General features: G+C 43.2%; 1 protein-coding gene across 1 annotated transcript in view; it reads right to left on the reverse strand.

Moving 5' to 3' along the window:
- The window catches only part of hydin (HYDIN axonemal central pair apparatus protein), a 977,428-nt gene that overhangs the window by 255,775 nt on the left and 702,551 nt on the right, over positions 1 to 19,102 (reverse strand). The window contains exons 51-53 of the mRNA XM_063066586.1: positions 9,054 to 9,213; positions 7,051 to 7,223; positions 1,564 to 1,762 (exon numbers count right to left, since the gene is read on the reverse strand). Coding sequence (XP_062922656.1) covers positions 1,564 to 1,762; positions 7,051 to 7,223; positions 9,054 to 9,213 — 532 coding nt within the window. The remainder of the gene's footprint in view (positions 1 to 1,563; positions 1,763 to 7,050; positions 7,224 to 9,053; positions 9,214 to 19,102) is intronic.

Below are 19,102 nucleotides of genomic sequence, written 5' to 3' on the forward strand. Positions count from 1 at the left end.
AAAGGCTAGTCACCTGCAAGGCTTGTTTCCTAAAATAAGGTCATCCCCAGCTGGATTATCCATGAAGATACCCTCTTGAATGCACTGAAGAAATTCTGTCCCATCTATGCCTCTTGCAAGAAGTAATTCTCAGTCAATACTGGGGAAATTAAATCAGCAACTATGACAACCTTGTTGCTTTTACATCTTTCCATAATCTGTCTACATATCTGTTCTCCTATCATCTAGTGGCTATTGGGAGGCCTATAATATCACCCAGAGTGATTGCACCTTTCTTATTTTTTGAGCTCTACCCATGTTACCTCGGTGGATGAGCTGCTAGTATGTTCTCTCTGAGTGCAACTATAACATCCTCCCCAATCAGAAATGCAACTGCTCCACCTCTTTGACCTCCCATCGACACCAAGGGATGTGTGAACATGAACATAGAGTGGGTACAGCCTCAGGATAAAAGGACACTCCTTTGGAGCAGAGATGAGGAAGACTTCCTTCAGCCAGAGGGTGAGGAATCTTTGGAATTCATTGCAACCGACAGCTATGTGGGACAAGTCATTTGGTATATTAAGGTGGACGTTAATAGGTGCTTGACTGATTAGGACAGGAGAATGGGGTTCACAGGGAAAACAAATCATCCGAGACAAAATGGCAGAGCAGACTGAGTGCATCACATGGCCTAATTCAGCTCCTATGCCTTATAGTCACTGGGTATTCAACAACTGGATCAAATTGCAAATGAGAGCTGAGCACTAATTTAGTTTGATTATATTAGATGTCTACTCTTGTTCATATATAACTGTTTATTTTGACAGAGGTTTTTCATTATAGGCCGTCCCTGGATTACAAACATCTGACTTATCTTGGTTCATAGGAAGCCCTTATGTATGAGTGAGTGTTTGGAAGACCAGTGGCACGGATGGACACAGAGCTGCCAGCTGCTGCAAGGCTGAAGACATCTTCTGCCAGGTGACTTCTCTTCCACACACCCAGCACCCCACTTCTTCTCTCACCAGGCCTGAGCCAACAGCAATCAGGGGCAGAGCTGGGAGCACGATGCAGAAATACTCACTGAGTCCTTACCAGTGGCTAGCCCCTGCTCACACACCTGGCACAGCCGTTTTGTGATCCTCTCCCACATACTGATGTCCATTTCCTACTTACAAACAGATCCCGGCAATGAAACCCTGTCATAACTTGAGGAATGTCTACAAATGTATTTTTAATTAATTTCATAATTTTATTGAACAAGAAATTCCACAAAGAAACCTGCAGATTCCTTCCTCCCCGTCTGACGGCATGTCTGAAATCTAGCTCCCAGCCATGAGCCAGGAGCAGTGTGCACAGTTATCCCATATCAAACATGAGATGAGATACAGGAAATAGATTCTCGTTTAATTTCCTGAGTCTCATTCTGTGTTTGACGTCAGCCTCCTCTGGCGTCAAAGGGGCTTCACTCTCACAATGCACACGCATTCTCACTGTCAGTTAAAACAGGAGCTCCTGTTTTGGTTGTGACCTCTTCCATGGGACATTATTTCACCTGGGAGCTCTCCTCCTTGCACTTACCTCCAGTCGAATGTACTTTCGTAGATTGATCTGTCTTGTGGCTCTGAAATGCATATGCACACAAAATTCAGCTTTGGGTTCGATGACTCCCTGGTCCTGAGATAGAGAAAAGTCATCACCCAAATTCTCCAGCCCGGTGATTCTCCAGGCCACTGGCAAAAGGCAAGTGTTCCGCATGTTGAGGCTCTTTCTGTCTTTCCTGAAAGGATAATATCAAAACTTGCATTCATCTGTGAGCTTGCACGTGTATGGACATTGTGAGGTGAGATACATGTGGAAGAGTTGTGAGTGTCTCGACAGGGAAACAGGGTGGCATGTATTCCACAAACTACAAGAGAAGATCAACAAGTAACTGCATTTTTGGACAGATGTTAGGATGGGAACTGGCAAAGGCCTCACAAACTAAAGCAAGCCGCAGCCACAAAGTAAACTGCACTGCAGAAAGCCGAAGATGCCTTGAATGGAGATGAATGCTCTCGCCAAAATACTGTTGATGTCTACAGTGACACACGGTATCTACCAATAAATACAATAATGAGCATAGTGGTCAGCATGGACATGGTGGGACAAAGCCCTGTCTCTGTGCCTCTCCTCGGAATAGTGCCTGGGATCCTTGAGGCTGACCAGAGACGTTGAAGAGGCTTAGCGTTTCACCTGAAGGTCGGCTCGTTCAGCAATTCTCTGTCCTTCTGTCTAGATCATGTGATGGTCTGCCTAGTGTGACTTGAACCCACATTCACTTCAAAGAAGGAAGAGCAGCTAGAACGTAATTCTGGGAGAAATTTCAGCTACTGTATGTTGATAATAATAAGCATAGGGAGAGTGCAGTGTGTATCCAAAAATAAAGAATGTGTGTGTATGTGGCTACAGGTTGGTTATTTTGAATATATTAGTTAATAGCAAGTGGTTTTGTTCAGGAGAAATTAGTTCAATTATTAGGCTATTTTTTACATGTTTAGTATCCTGGGGTCACCAATAGATCCGTTACATTCATTCTCTGCTGTTAACGAACTTTAAATGCAGAGCAGACTCCATGGGCCAAACAGGCCTACTTCTGCTCCTATACCTTTTGGTCTTATGGTCTAAATGCAGCTCACGTTAGTCAGGTGAAAGGAACTAAGTTAAAATAGATGAGCCGTATTAAAGGCAATTGGCCTTAAGTGTTAATTCTGTTTCTCTACAGAATCAGGTTTCCTATCACTGTCTTACATGATGTGAAATATGCTGATTTGTGGTCGCAATACAATGCACAGACAAAATAATTACTCTAACTTACAAAATAAATAAATAATGCAGAAGAAAGGAATAATGAGGTACCGTTCGTGGACCGTTCAGAAATCTGATGGTGAGGTAAGAAGCTGTTCTTAGATTGTTGAGTGTAAGTTTTCCGGCTCCTGTACCTCCTCCCTCATGGTAGTACTGATAAAGGTTCATGTCCCAGATGGTGGGGGCTTATTAGTGATAGAGGCAGCCTTTTGATGCACCACCCCTTGAAGATCTCCTTGAGGGTGGAGAGGGTGTGGACATGGTGGACCAGGCTGAGCCTACATACTTTCCATTCTCTAATTCTGACCATCGGAGCTTCCATGCTGGGCTGTGAATCAACCAGTCCAAATGCTCCACACCACACATCTTCAGCAATTAGCAAGAATTCTTTGGTGACATACCAAATCCCCTCAAATTTTTCATGAAGTAGAACCACCAGCACACCTTCTTTCTGAATGCATCAATGTGCTGGACCCAGGACAGATCTTCCAAGGTGCTGACACACAGAACCTGAAGCTGCCCACCCTTTCCTCTGCTCGCCACTCAGTCTGAACTGGTGTGTGTCACCCTGAAGTCCACAATCAACCATTTGGTCTTTGTCACCCGAGCTGCTATTTCCAACACTTCTTGTTTCTATTTTCACCTTTCAGCATTTGTTTATAATAATCAATTGGTATTTTTTGTTTAATTCCATGTTCAAAGATGATTCAATTCTAAACAGCACCATAACTGCCCACCTTTGGGACTGCCAACAACTAAAGCCCAATGATAGTCATTCTCTACTTCGTAACAATTACAAATCCAGTGATGGCAATTATTAAATGATTTAGAACTTCATGGACATTTAACTGGTCTGTGTTAAATAGATTAAAGAGATTAGCTTTATTTGTCACACATACGAGCGAAAATCCAGCATATCATCTGAAACTTTGACAAACTTCTACAGTTATGCTGTGGAGAGTATATTGATTGTTTGCACCATGACCTAGTATGGAAACACCAATGCCCTTGAATGAGAATACCTACAAAAAGCAGTGGATGCAGCCCAGTCCATCACTGGTAAAGCCCTCCGCACCATTGAACACACCTACACAGTGTCACAATGGGGGGGCATTGGGGGCAAGGGTGGACCCAAATGCAAGACACATCTTGTGAGATTACTTAGATTGAGTTTATTGTTCGATACCAGGAGAGCAAGGCAGGAGCAGGAGTAGCGACTGGACAAGGACTCAGGACTACGACTAGGCTGGGACTTAGGGGTCTGGGCGTGTACTCAGAATCTGCTCCCAGAACTAGAGGAGACATGAAGAGGCTAGGGTATGGACTCCGAGCCAGAGACTGGGCAAGGACCCAGTACCTGGCTCTTGCCTCGGGCTTGGACCCCAGAACCAGGCAAGGACATGACATGGGCTAGGGAGAGGAGGAACATGGGAACATAGAGCCTCGGTCTTGGGGAGCAGGTACATGGAACCATGGACACATACACAGAACACAGAGTCGGGACCCCTCCTTGGGTACAGGACATAGGGCCGGGACTCATGACCCTCCACAGGGCAATGGCAAGACGGCCTGACTTACCCCACAGAGGCGAGAACAAGACAAGACATGACTCCCCGCGGTGCAACGGCAAGATGGCCAGACTTACCCCATGGAAGCAAGGACAAGACAAGACCAACACGAAAGAACACCAGACGGTATCTATCTAGCTCCGGAGATGGAACTACACTGAAATGCAGGCGGGGACTGCAGATGAGGGCTAGAGGCGAGAGGGGCAGAGAAGGGATTCAGACGACGGGATAGGACAGGAATCACAGACGGCCAGGGCCGGGACTTGACTCGGAACTTGGATGCCACCAGGGAGCCAGGACTTGACTTGGAGCCTCCGGGTAGTGACGAGCTCTCGACTCGGCCCAGGAACAATAGACAGCGGTTCTTGATTCCCTCCGGTGGGTTAACTGACGGACCCACCTCAGTGAGGAAACTTTGCAGGCTCGCTTCGGCGAGGTAACTGGACAGGGTTGCTCCGGTGAGGAAAGGCGAATTACCAGCACTCGCTTCGGTCAGAGACTAGGCTGGCTTCCGCCAGATGACATTGGCACGCTGTACCTTGGTGACTTTGTAAACGCTCTCGCACCGAACAGCTGAAAGCCGGAGACTATAAACTACCGGTTCAGCCGGGAGTAAATTGCCTCTAATCACCAAGGCCGAGGGACACGGGAAAACAGGGAACCAAAGGGAAACAGGGAGTCAACAGTCCGGATCGTAACATAAACAAAGTAAATTTAAAGGGACCCCAATCCGGACCATGACACACAGAGGCTGTCGCAGGAAGCAGCATCCATTATCTAGAACCCCCACCACCCGGGTCATACTCTCTTCTCACTGCTTCCATCAGGAGGAAGGCATAGGAGCCTTAGGACCCACACCACCAGGTTCAGGAGCAATTATTTACCCCTCATCCTTCAGGTTCTTGAACCAGTCCGGATAACCACTGAAGTTCACTTGCCCCACCACTGAACTGTTCCCACAACCTATGGACTCACTTTCAAAGACTCTTCATCTCATGTTCTCAATATTCATTGCTTATTTATTTATTTATTTATTATTATAAATTTTTGCTTTCTTTTTGTATTTTTACAGTCTTCTGCACATTGGTTATTTGTCCATTCTGTAGGGTACAGTCTTTCATTGATTCTGTTGTGTTTGTTGTATCTGTGAATGCCCATAAGAAAATGTATCTCAGGGTAGTATATGGTGACATACATGTACTTTGAACTTTGAGTGTATATTGAAACATACAAGGACCAACACAATCCGAGATGTGCTGGAGGCAAGCATCACTATGCCCTCAGCTTACTAACCCTTACTTGTATATCTTTGAAATGTGGAGGAAACCAGAGCATTTGTTGGAAACCAACACAGTCATGGGGAGAAGATACAAACTGCTCTGCAGACAGCAGCAGGGATTGAATCCCAATCTAACAGCTAGCACTGTAAAGCGTTATACTAACCACAACATTACTGTGCCACCATATAATGTTGTAATGTGCATGATTATGTGTCCACTAATAACTAGATAAATTATCCAGTTTAAAATAACATCCTCTGTTGTTATTAGCAGATTTTAAATAATCAGTTTAATGCCCAACTCATATCATATTCTAAGCTCTCAGGTCTGTTGATCTGCTGATACTTCCCCATGAGATTATGGAACCTCCATTCTACCTTTGGCATGAGTTCTGAGCTACACAACTACTGTCCGACTTCTATACAAAGTTTAGGTACTATAGAAATTCCCTGCAGAAGATGATGAGAGCTGTCAGTTTGATTTGTTACCGTCTGCCGTGGGAATCTAAAAGCAGAGGCTGGGTGCCTCTCCTGATATCATCGAATCAGCTGGGAGACTGATGACGTAACTCCAGCTCCAAATCAGAAGTAAAAGCACGACAAAGTCCAGTTGCTTCTGTCAATATTTCAGCGTCTCTATTTCCACACAGCGCGTCCCATCTTTCCTTTTACCATAGAAGGAGCTATTTCAACTCAGAGTCTATGCAATCCCATTGCCTCACTAATTTTCTGTAATTAATTCTTCCCAATATCTCCTCCCCTCAACCTTGTTTCTTTCACTTATCTCCACTGCAGTGACCTGCGTGTCTTAGGGATGTGGGAGGAGATTGGAAAACCACATGATTAGAGGAGAAAATACCAAATCTACATACACAACTCAAGGTTAGATGTGGGTGTTGGTGCAATAACTTTATCTCATTTTGAACGTCTGGTGATACTACTTTAGCTTTACTATTAAGCTAAAGTAACATATTGTTACTTGGTGTGAAAAACCACCTAAATTTCACAAGAGTGGCTTAAACAAGTCACTGCTCAATACAAAAAAACAAGGTACATACTTAAGAAGCAGCAAAGAAAATGGCATGTGAATGATTGGGACTGAGGTACAGCCGGGAAGGTGTGGCAAAGATGCTTTTAGTGCCCAGACAGATGGCTGTCTTCTACTCCTTGCTTCCTCACACACTTACAGTATTCCCACTGGGAAAGTGACCATTGATGAGTATTAAATTGAATAGCTTTTGAGCCAAATTGATTGTTAATAATGGTGTCCCTGACACAGCTTTCAATTAGCACTCTTGAATAGAGAATACATTGATATGTCTATTTGTAACATGTTGCTGCCATATCCATTGGGGAACTTTGAGGAAAACTAACCTGTGAAGAATAATTTTGTCAAAGTGCAGCTGTTTGCGGTCAACCTCCAGCTCTGCACGGACTCCATAACAGGATACCTTAAAGAGGACCGGTTCGGGATTTTCTCGTATACAACAGACAAGATTGTCGTCAAATTTCCCAGGGCTGGTTGGATAGGCCCAGATCATGATGTCCTGGAAGATATATTTGTGATATCAACTGTTGTTATAACTAAACCATCAGGCCACTGGATCTATTTATCACTGAAGACATTTACATTGCTCCTTTCAATGTCCTCATTCATTCCATGTTCATTTATTCCTTTTCATCTAATATCTCATCCGACTTCCTTGTGCCATCATTGTGTACCATGATAATGGAATCTCTCACCATGGCTACTGTTTATTCTTCATCATAAAGACATGAAAAGTGCATTCCTGAATGAGGCTTTTCATTCCAATCACAGAATGAAGAAGAATGAACTAGAAGTTTGCAAGGGATCACCACGGCGAGAAACCAACCAGAACACCTTCACCACATGAAGACCGTGGCCAATTTCATACTGATATGCCACATGTAAAAATGTCCTTGAGGTATAGCACTGATAAGGTAATTTATAAACTCCAAAATGTACCAACCAAAATCAGCAGCTAAATGTAATCTCAGAACCACAGCCTAGAGTCTAGACTCAATGTTCTTTGGTGCTGATCAGCCAAATTTACAGTAGTTCTACTAATATCATCTAGAGTTTAGGTTATACTCCGTATCATCCAATTAAAGTCTGCACTAAACACTCAGTTCCATTTAAGGTCAACACACATTGTCATTAACATTCTTCAGTACTCTACCCATGCAAACATCATTCAATCAAAATGTACATGGCACACGTACATCAAGTTCAGATTACACTGATATAAATTACAAACACTCTAATATCATCCAATCAAACTTTACACTTTCTAAATAAAAATAAGTAACCACCCAACCCATCAAACTCACACTAACCCAAACATACCCTCATAAATATCATCCAATCAAAGTTAATACTCTAATAACACCCAAAAAGAAAACACTATTTCCAGTGACACTATTCACAGTGGTCATCGAGTTCCCCTTTACTAACCTAATCTCGGACGACACCAAATAATTCCTTCTTAAAATCAAATAAAAATAGAACAATATAATATCCAAACCAGCACTACCTAACGCTATCTCATTAACACTAATAAAAAAAATCTACACTAATAACATCCATGGAAAATCTTGTCTTCTCTCTCAATAATATTATCACTATCTATACTGCAATGGTCTATATTGCATCATCGCAAGTTACAACTAAAATCTTCCATGCAGTACCAATTGCATCCATAATTTACAACTCATGCACACAAACATCATCAAAGCTATCTCACCTGTTCCCTTGTCAGCACCATCCAAAGTCTTGACTATATCCTCATAAACAGTACCAATGCTGACGGTCATCGTCTCATATCTATAATGTGCAACTGAAATATTCCACTCTGTCCTCAGCTCACCCCTCCATGCTGTACTCAAGCACACATCAATAAGCATCCTCATTAACTGGTAATTGGTTTATTGTTATATATACCAAGATACAGTGAACATTTTGATAACATACCATCCAGAAAGGTTATTCCATGTATATGTACAAAAGCAGGAAAAAAGAATGCAGAATAAAATATTAACAGCTGTCAAAATAATTTCTCTAATAATGTTAACAAATAGCCATACTGAATTGTTAACTAAATCAAAACTTATTCTGTCTTTTGTTACTCACTAAAATTTGATACCTCATTTCATTAAACAAGCACTATACTTGTTAAATCCATCCCAGTTATATATTATACACTCTTAGCAATGAAAAAATAACAAAAACAGTACCTACGTACTTGTATTCAACCCTGTCAAATAAATTAAAAATAAGTAGTAGTTGCAGACTTACATAAGGCAAGGGGAAACCACGGTTCTAGTGCATGATATCATCTCAGTAAAAAGGTACAAACCCTTTCTTGATGAGCTGCAAGTGTCAGACTTGGTGGATCCACAAGGTAGGTGGCAGCTTTAACATCATGCTGATAACAGAAGGAAACTTCAGCTTCCATTGATGAGGTATTCACAACTTTGATAATCTCCCTGTTTTCCAGATGTTGGCCTTCCTTGTACCTATAATCAAAAACATCTTACAATCTAGTGACAAGTAATTAAGGTATTCGTTCTTCATTTCTATTACCTCTCCCAAGGTTCTGGGTTCCCTATTCCATGTATTTTATTGCTCATATGTAAATGCAGATATTCAAGACTGTCAGATCACCCAACCAACAACAACCAATAACATCTCATGTATAAAGTAATCCAAATTACAAAGAAACACAAATCAAAGTTTAACAGCAAACATCAGTCGCAGATATCAGGACAGGCAACCAAACACTTGGTCATGAGGGTAAGTGTTAAAAGTTCAAAGTACATTTATTATCAATGTACAAGGGGTGATTGATAAGTTCATGGCCTAAAGTAGAAGGAATCAATTTTAGAAAACCTAGCACATTTATTTTTCAACATTGTCCCCTCCTACATTTACACACTTAGTCCAGCGGTTGTGGAGGTCTTGGACCTCTAGAAAGTGTCCACAGCAGGGGTGATTGATAAGTTTGTGGCCTGGGGTAGAAGGAAATGAGTTATTAACTTCAAACTTTCTGCATAACCCCTCAAAGAGTTGAACTGCATGTGCATATAACGAGTGCTGTATAACTCATCTCCTTCTATGTCACTCCACTCTTTAAGAAAGGAGGAAGGCAGCAGAAAGGAAATCATAGAACAGTTAGCCTGACCTCAGTGGTTGGGAAGATGTTGGAGTCAATTGTTAAGAATGAGGTTATGGAGTACATGATGACCACAGTACAGGACAGGACAAAGACAGCATGGTTTCCATAAGGGAAAATCTTGCCTGACAAACCTGTTGGAATTCTTTGAGGAGATTACAAGTAGGATAGGTAAAGGGGATGCAGTGGATGTTGTATATTTGAATTTTCCAAAAGCCTTTAACAAGGTGCCACACATGAGGCTGCTTACCAAGTTAAGAGCCCATGGAATTTGGAAGGATGAGGGGGGAATCTCATTGAAACCTTAACAGGCCTAGACAGAGCAGAAGTGGAAAGGATGTTTCCCATGGTGGGGCAGTCTAGGACAAGGGTACTTGTACGACAAAGATTGATAGGTTCTCGATTGGCCACAGCATCAAAGGTTACTGGGAGTGGGGCTGAGGAGGGGAAAACAGGATCATGCATGATTGAATGGCAGAGCAGACTCGATGGGCCAAATGGCCTAATTCTGCTATGTCTTGTGGTCTTATGGTCTAAATAGACAAAGCATAGGAGGTGGGAAAATGGGATTAATGTAGATGGGCAAAAAGTGAGGCTTGAAGGACTCAAGGACCTGCTTCTGTGCTGTTTGACTCTGTGACACTTCATTATAGGATGGGCAATGCCCAGCATTATTGTCCATCTTTAATTGTCATTGAGAGGGCGATGGTAATTCAGCTTCTTCATCCACTGGCATATTTGAACTGAAGGTACCTTAAGTGTTCTGCTTTGGAGCCAGTTCCAGTAGTATATTTGGTGGAAAACTTGGTGATATATTTACAAATCTGACTTTAAAAGAAGCACAGGTGGGAAAAGTCTCTGGCTTGGAAGGAAGTGTAGATGAAGACTTGGTAAGTCACTACGGTGCACTTAATGGATGGTATGCGTTGCAGGCACAATTTGCTGGCAATAGAAGGTTTAGTTTGGAGGACGGGGTGCCATTCACTTAGGATGTTTCAATGATTCTGTGTTTCTTGCGCACTGTTAAAAAGGCACTTTTACAGGAATGAAAGAGTTTTCCATGATAGTACAGATATTTCAATAATAGACAGGTTTTCGGTAGTCAGAAGATAGATGATGAGTCACTTGCCACTAGAAACCTATGGGATACTCTTACATTTCTGATTATTAGCAGGGAACAGGCTGAAGAAACCAAATAGATTTGTATTGCTCTTTTTGGAAGGGACCTTCCAAAAGGAAGACTATCGTAAGAGAGAAAACTGCTTAGAATATTAGGCAGGATTGGTTCCAGAATAGAATATTGAAGTCAAACGTTTCTTCAGTAAAAGTGGTGGGTGTTAGGAATATTATATGGGGTTTTCAAGAGGAAATCAGGAGATTGAAAAGGATTGATAGAAATATAATTTCAAGGTCAGAGGAGATTGGCCAGCTTGCCAAGGAAAAGTGAGGGAAAGTATATCAAGGGCTGGAAGGAGGCCAGGAAATTCAAAGAAACACAGAAATGGTTGAAAATATGATTAAAATCACTTATTCCAGAAGCAAGAGGGAGGAGACCAGAGGAGAAATTCTTTTGAAAAGAGCATGCTGCTTGCATAGACAGAAAAAACAAGGATTTTAAAGAAACACACACAAAATGCTGGAAGAACTCAGCAGGTCAGACATAGGATTTTAATGAGCTGCCTGAAGGATGGGAGAAAGATGCTCAGGAGAACTTGTGAAAGGAGCACAAAGACAGATTCCAGTTTGACTGATGTAACGGTAAGGTTTGTTTGTGTTGCCAGCACTAAACACATGCATGAATATCAACCTGGTTGTTTCTGGTCATCTCTTTACAATTGGTTTACAAATGGAATGAAACGTATTCTGTTCAGTCAGTGGAACCAAATATACAGACTGCAAGTGTAACCAGCAGCTAATATTCTTGTACATGTTTACTATAGACATTCATTCAGGGAATTTGGGCAGGGTAAATGATGGGAAGTGTAGCCAGGCAGATAATTATGAAGATGATAGGTATCATCCTGTCCCTGGTGAGTAAACATCAAGACAAAGATATCAGATGTTCATGGAATACAAGAACCTTGTACATTACAGAGACATGGTCATGTGCTGAATCAAATGTGTGTCAATCTTGAAGTGCAGTGGGACTCAGAAAGGGATGACTTGTTTACTCACAGTCTAAAGGTTGACCTAAGCTGCTGATTCCACCACTGAATTAGGGTGAAGATGCCACAACAGAGTTGATCTTTTGAATCATAAAAATCACAATAATAACCAGAGAATAAAGTCAATTAAACTTGATTAATGACATTCTGTTATTGTGCTTTTTCATGATTCCCAAAAATTCAAGCTTGTCTTTGTACCTTGACTGTAATTCACGGCCTTTCAATTACATCATAGCTTGACTGTAACTTAGTTCCATCTGACCTGGGTTCAGTCCTCATTGTGGGTGCTGCCTGTGCACAGCTTGAATCCTCTCCCTGTGATTGTAGACACACAAGACAGCAGATCTTGGAACCTGGAGCAGTATACAACCTATTGGGTGGTTTCAGCAGGGAAGGTGTGGGTCAGCTATGCTGCCTGACCCACAAGATCCTCCACTGTTTAGTGGTTGTCCCTGTGTATTGTGTTTTCCTGGGCTGCTCTGGTTTGGCCCCATGTCCCAAAAACATGCAGGCTTGTAGGATAATTGGCTGCTATGAATTACCCCTAGTGTTAAGATACATTGTAGAATCTGAGGTGAATTAATAGCAATGTGGGGAGAATAAAATGGGATTGTAAATGGGTGATTGATTGTCTCCCTGCTGCATCTTTCTACTATTATGGCTGGTACCATTACTAGTGATTGACGACAAAACTTCTCCCTTAAACTGTGAATATTTTGCCCGAGAATATTTGGCAGTTCCACATTGTCCACATCACCGAGATGTAGCTTTGACTCCTACTTTATCACCCTCTCAAACTTAAGTGATCAATTAGCATCAAGTGCCTTGTTCCACTTGGGATATTACCGCAGCATCCACAACATAAAAGGGAAGGGATTTATCAAACATGAATATTCCACAGACAGGTACAGGCATGGAAAGGAAAGTTTCCAGAGACAAAGGTGGAATCTAGAGTCAGATCTTTCTAGGCAAATGGATCAACTCCCAGTTGATTTCCCTACATTGTATTCTCCACTATGTTATTATTGTCTGAAATTGTAGGGTCAACGAAGATATTGACGGCTACGACTATTATTTTTCTTTTCTCTCTGGCTATGGAGTAGTGACTGGGGATGGGAGGATGGCTACTGTTCTCACATTAGTTAAGAAAGGACAAACCAAATAATTACAATCCTATTAGCTTAACTTCAATGTTGGGCTAAATGCAGGAATCTGTTCTAAAGCTCAGGATAAATCTTCATTTAGAAAGTCACTTATTAATGAAGAACAGTCAGTATGTATTTGTCAAGCAAAAGTCACATCTGACTAACCTGACTGTAGTTTTTCAGTAGGTAACAATGAGTGATGATGAGGGCAGTATGTTTAATTATTTCAGTAAGACTTTGGCAAGGTCAAGATTCGAAATTTAAAATTCATTTATTATCAAAGAATATATAAGTTATACAACCTTGAGATTTGCTTGCTCACAGGTAGCCACAAAGCAAGAAACCCAAAAGAACCCAGCTGAAGAAAAAATAAATAAATAAGTAAAAATAAAAGACCAACATGGTTTACAAGAGAGAAAAAAAAATGCAAATCATCCAAACATTTAAAGCGAACAACACCATTCCAACCCAAAATTGAGTCCTCAGATTGGAACCCAGGAGCAGCCTGGAGTAGGCCCCGAACCTCGCTGATCAGTTCATCACACGAGTGAGCATGGAGCACAGCAACCAGGGCAGTCTTCTTGCCTCAGCTCCATTTAGATGACCTTTGCAGAGAACAAGCAAAATTGGCTCTTGACCCGACTGTAACCCTGTCTTTTCAGTCTATCTAGGCCAGCGTTTAAATTGACCCAACGATGGAACAGCAAAAGGCCCCATGCTCTGGAGAGAGGAGTGACCATTGCAGAGAAAAGGCGAAATTGACTCTAGCCTCTGATCTGGGCCAGCATTTAATTTGCCTAAACAGCATATTGTACGTTGCACTGCGACCCAGGCATGGCTGCTGCGAAAGACTCCACCCACAACTTGCTCTGGGCCCGGATATTGCCACCCACCCTACACTGCTCCCACGCTCTTCAAATCAGTTTGGCACCCAAGAGTGATCCAACCTTGCATTTTGAGCCAATTATATGGGCACTTAATCTCTGCCCTGACTTCTCCTTTTGGCACCCAGACAGATCCAATTTCGCACTCGGGCCAGTAGAACGAGCATGGGAACTTCTTCGCCCGGGATTCTGCAACACACCATCTTGGCTCAGCCCCCAAATTCGCCTTGTCATTATTCGCCCCTTCACTGTTTGTGACAATAATAGACAATAGACAATAGGTGCAGGAGTAGGCCATTCGGCCCCTCGAGCCAGCACTGTCATTCACTGTGATCATGGCTGATCATCCACAATCAGTACCCTGTTCCTGCCTTCTCCCCATATCCCTTGACTCCACTATCTTTAAGAGCTCTATCTAACTCTTTCTTGAAGGCATCCAGAGAATTGGCCTCCACTGTCTTCTGAGGCAGAGCATTCCACAGATCCACAACTCGCTGGGTGAAAAAGTTTTTCCTCAACTCCGTTCTAAATGGCCTACCCCTTATTCCTAAACTGTGGCCTCTGGTTCTGGACTCCCCCAACATTGGGACCATGTTTCCTGCCTCTAGCGTGTCCAATCCCTTAATAATCTTATATGTTTCATTCAGATCCCCTCTCATCCTTCTAAATTCCAGGGTATACAACCCCAGTCACTCCAATCTTTCAACATATAACAGTCCTGCCATCCCGGGAATTAACCTTGTGAACCTACACTGCACTCCCTCAATAGCAAGAATGTCCTTCCTCAAAGTTGGAGACCAAAACTGCACACAGTACTCCAGGTGTGGTCTCACCAGGGCCCTCTACAGCTGCAGAAGGACCTTTTTGCTCCTATACTCAACTCCCCCGTTATGAAGGCCAACATGCCATTAGATTTCTTAATTTAACACTATTTCCTCAGGAAAAGTATTCTTAGTGATGTTTTTTGTTGGGTTTCAATATTTTTTGACTATCAGAACCTGCTGCATACATTCAGTATTGTCATCTTAACTGGTAGTCTTTTGTGCAAGGCTAGTCAATGGAGTAAGATCCAGAACACGTGGCGATAGGAACAAGAATCAGTCACAGGCACTTCAAAGCTGCTCCATCATTCAATATGATCATGGCTGGCCTTAATTCCCTTACCATGTAAACATTTATCTATCTCCACCTTAAACAATAGTACCTAATGTTCTGATCCTCCATCACCTTCGAAGACAGAATTCCAGGCATTCACTCCCCTCTGAAAGAAGGAATTTTTACACACCTCACTTTTAAATGACCAGCTCCTTATTTTATAATATGTCCCATTGTTTGTGGCTTTCCCATCTCAACATATACCCTGTCAACATAGACCCAAAAGTACCCAGCGTCTCTTGATATGAAAACCCCTCATCCTAGGAACTGGAGAGAGTGGAAGGAGAGGTAAACATTTCAAAATGTCAGCCAAGCATGACCAGTAAATGATCTCCAGTATGACTGAATGATTTTACAGCACCTACAATTATCACAACCTAGACAATACAGTGTGTCTAACTTGTGAATCCTTGAATTGTTGGATATAGGTAATTCTCAGCACACTGTTGAGTTACCAGTCTCCAGCAGGCATCACATCATTCCAGGACACCTCTCACTTGGATTGAAGCCCGATTAAAATAGGGCTATCCGAAGGCAGTCACACAGCACCACTTTTTGCCAGGCAGCAAATTCCCGCCAGACATCAATGAACATTTCAATATGGCGGCGCGCATGGACACAGCGGCCCCTCGGGGAGTGATAAGTGTATCTAGTGTTTGTTCTGTTTTTCCTGGTCGCATAACATACAGTCGGAATATGCTCGTTAACATCAGGACATACTATGTCGGAAAAACTGATGAGTTCTGGTGTGACGTGGACAGTTTACGCTGCTATGGACTACTACCCGCTACCAAGCCGGCTACTTCCCGAGGGAGAAGAAAGCGAAAGCGCTGTGAGAGAAGACAGAAGAGGGGTAAGAGGGCCGGCATCCATGCTCGGCTAAAAGCTAACCCCACCGTCCCTCCTGCTCTCAAATGTCCGCTCCATCGACAACAAGCTGGATGAGCTGAGTCTGCTGAGAGAAACACCCAAAGAATTTAAAGACTGCTGTCTGTATGTCTTAACGGAATCCTGGCTTCATGACAACATACCAGACGTGGCGATACAGCTAGAGGAATGACATCGTTTCATGCGGACAGAGAAGCAGCTAGCTCCGGTAAGAGCCGAGGAGGAGGTCTGTGTATTTATAGAAACAAAGACTGGTGTGTGAGCACTACAGTAGCTGCTAAACACTGCTCACCACTGGCTGGATTTCTCATTGTGAAATGCCGGCCGTTCTATCTGCCGAGGGAATTCACCATCATGTTTGCGGCAGCTGTTTACGTAGCTCCCAGTGCCAATGCGAAGGCTAATGCTAACAAAGCACTGGGAGGCCTACGTGAAGCCATCAGTGAGCTACTGACTACACATCCTGACAGCTTTGTGGTGATTGCTGGGGACTTTAACCACACCAGCTTAAAGACTGTGTTCCCTAAATATGTGGATTTCAAAACTAGGGGAGACAACACACTGGACTTGGTTTATACCAACACACCACAGGCATACAAAGCAGCCCCCCGCCTCCATCTTGGCCACTCTGACCACATATCTGTCATGTTAACACCAGCATATAAACCACTGCTTAAACGTGTGAGAGCAGAGGAAAGAGAGATAAGGGTCTGGCCAAAAGGAGCAGCCTCAGCACTACAAGACTGTTTTTTGCACACAGACTCGGACATATTCAAAACAGCAGCCTCCTATGACGACCATACTGACATTGAGGAGCATGCGGAGACAGTAATCAGCTACATAGCCAAATGCACGGAGGATGTCACTGTGATGAAAACCTTCACCGCACGTGTTATAAAAAGCCATGGATGACAACAGCGGTGCGTTCACTACTGAAGGCCCGTGACAGCCTACAGATCGGGGGACAGGAGTGCTTCGCTCAGTCAGGTCTGCGCTTTCACTAGGGATCAGGAAAGCAAAAAGGGCCTACGCAGGCAAAATACATGGACACTTCTGTGACACAGGTGACACCAGATGGATGTGGCAGGGAATTAAAGCTCTGACAGACTACAAGATCAGGCAGAAAACTGATGACAGCGACGCCTCTCTTCCAGACAGACTTAACAATTTCTTTGCATGATTCGAAGCATCAAACACTACAGCAAGGGGGAGAGCCAGTCCCTTTTTACCATCTGACCAGCCGGCTCCAATCATTGATCCAGAGCAAACAGGAAGGACCCTTGCCAGGGTCAACCCACAAAAAGCGGGAGGTCCCGACAACATCCCTGGACGTGTGCTGATGTATTAGCAGATGTCCTGACAGATATTTTCAACATCTCCCTTAGTCAAGCTATTGTCCCCAGATGCTTCAAAACCTCCACAATCATCCCTGTAGCAAAGAAATCAGTTGTAGCCTGTCTGAATGATTACCGTCCCATTGCCCTGACCCCCATAATGATGAAATGTTTTGAACGGCTTGTCAGGCCTCATATCACAGCCAGCCTCCCCTCATCGCTGGATCCTCTACAGTTTGCTTATTGTCCAAATCGCTCTACGGAGGATGCAATATCCACCACACTGCACACAGTTCTCTCTCACTTGGGCAACAAAGACACTTATGCCAGAATCCTGTACATTGATTTCAGTTCAGCGTTCAATACCATCATCCTGCAGAGACTAGTGGAGAAACTGTCGCTGCTTGGCCATAGCACTGCCATGTGTCGCTGGATTCTGGATTCCTTGACAGAGAGGCCACAGTCAGTCCGTGTTGGCAGGAACATCTCTGATTCCATCACACTGAGCACTGGATACCACAAGGCTGTGTGCTTAGCCCATTGCTGTTTACACTGCTAACACATGACTGTGCAGCCAGATTCAAGGAGAACCTGATCATTAAATTTGCTGGTGATACCACAGTGGTGGGGCTCATCAGCAAAAATTATGAAACAATGTACAGAGAGGAGGTCACAACTTGATGCATAATGTCACCAAAACCAAGGAGATGATCGTCGATTTCAGACGGTCTCAGCCTGAGCACACACCCCTCAGCATCAGCGGCTCCACAGTGGAGAGAGTGGAAAACATCAAGTTCCTTGGAGTGCAGATCTCCGACAATCTCTCCTGGTCCAGGAACACCACTGGGATTGTGAAACGGGCCCGGCAGAGATTGCACTCTCTGAGGAAGCATAAACAAGCATCACTCCCCACTAACATCTTAACTACATTCTACAGAGGCGTGGTTGAGAGTGTGCTGACCTTTTGCATCACAACCTGGTAGTCCAGCTGCAGTGCTGTCGACAAAAAAGCCTTGCAGAGGGTGGTTAGGGGAGCAGAGAAGGTTATTGGGGTCTCCCTACCTTCTGTCCAAGACCTCTTTCAGAGTCGATGCCTCCAGAACACACAGTACATCATTAAAGACACCTCACACCCTCTCCATGAACTGTTTGTTCTTCTGCCATCAGGCAAATGTTACAGGAGCATCAAAACTAAAACCACAAGGCTACTAAACAACTTCCTCCCACAGGCAGTCAGACTGCTAAATAGCTGCTCCACCTGACTCTGCTTTGGACACTTTTAACTTGCACTGGACACCTATAACTCGATTTTAACTGACATGTGGCTGTTGTGTTTTACTATTTATTGTTATGTTTATTATTTAGTGTTGTGCTTGTTATGTTATGATTGCACTGCCCTTGAGAAACGCTGTCTCATTCTGCCCTGCAGAGCTGATGTATGGTTAGAATGACAATAAAGTTTTTTGAATCTTGAATTGAATCTTAAAAACTTCAATTTGAATGCTCAATAAACTACACAAATACACAGTTATTTTTCAGTATTGATAACTGGCAACATGCATTGATAATTATCCACTATCAGTGTGAATGGCTTCATTGCGTTGCTTCATTGCCAAATTCCTTGCCCAATGAATTAACCTCTTATTTCTCCAACTCTCAATA

This window comes from Mobula hypostoma, chromosome 14 (assembly GCF_963921235.1).
Source record: "Mobula hypostoma chromosome 14, sMobHyp1.1, whole genome shotgun sequence".
Taxonomy (NCBI): domain Eukaryota; kingdom Metazoa; phylum Chordata; class Chondrichthyes; order Myliobatiformes; family Myliobatidae; genus Mobula; species Mobula hypostoma.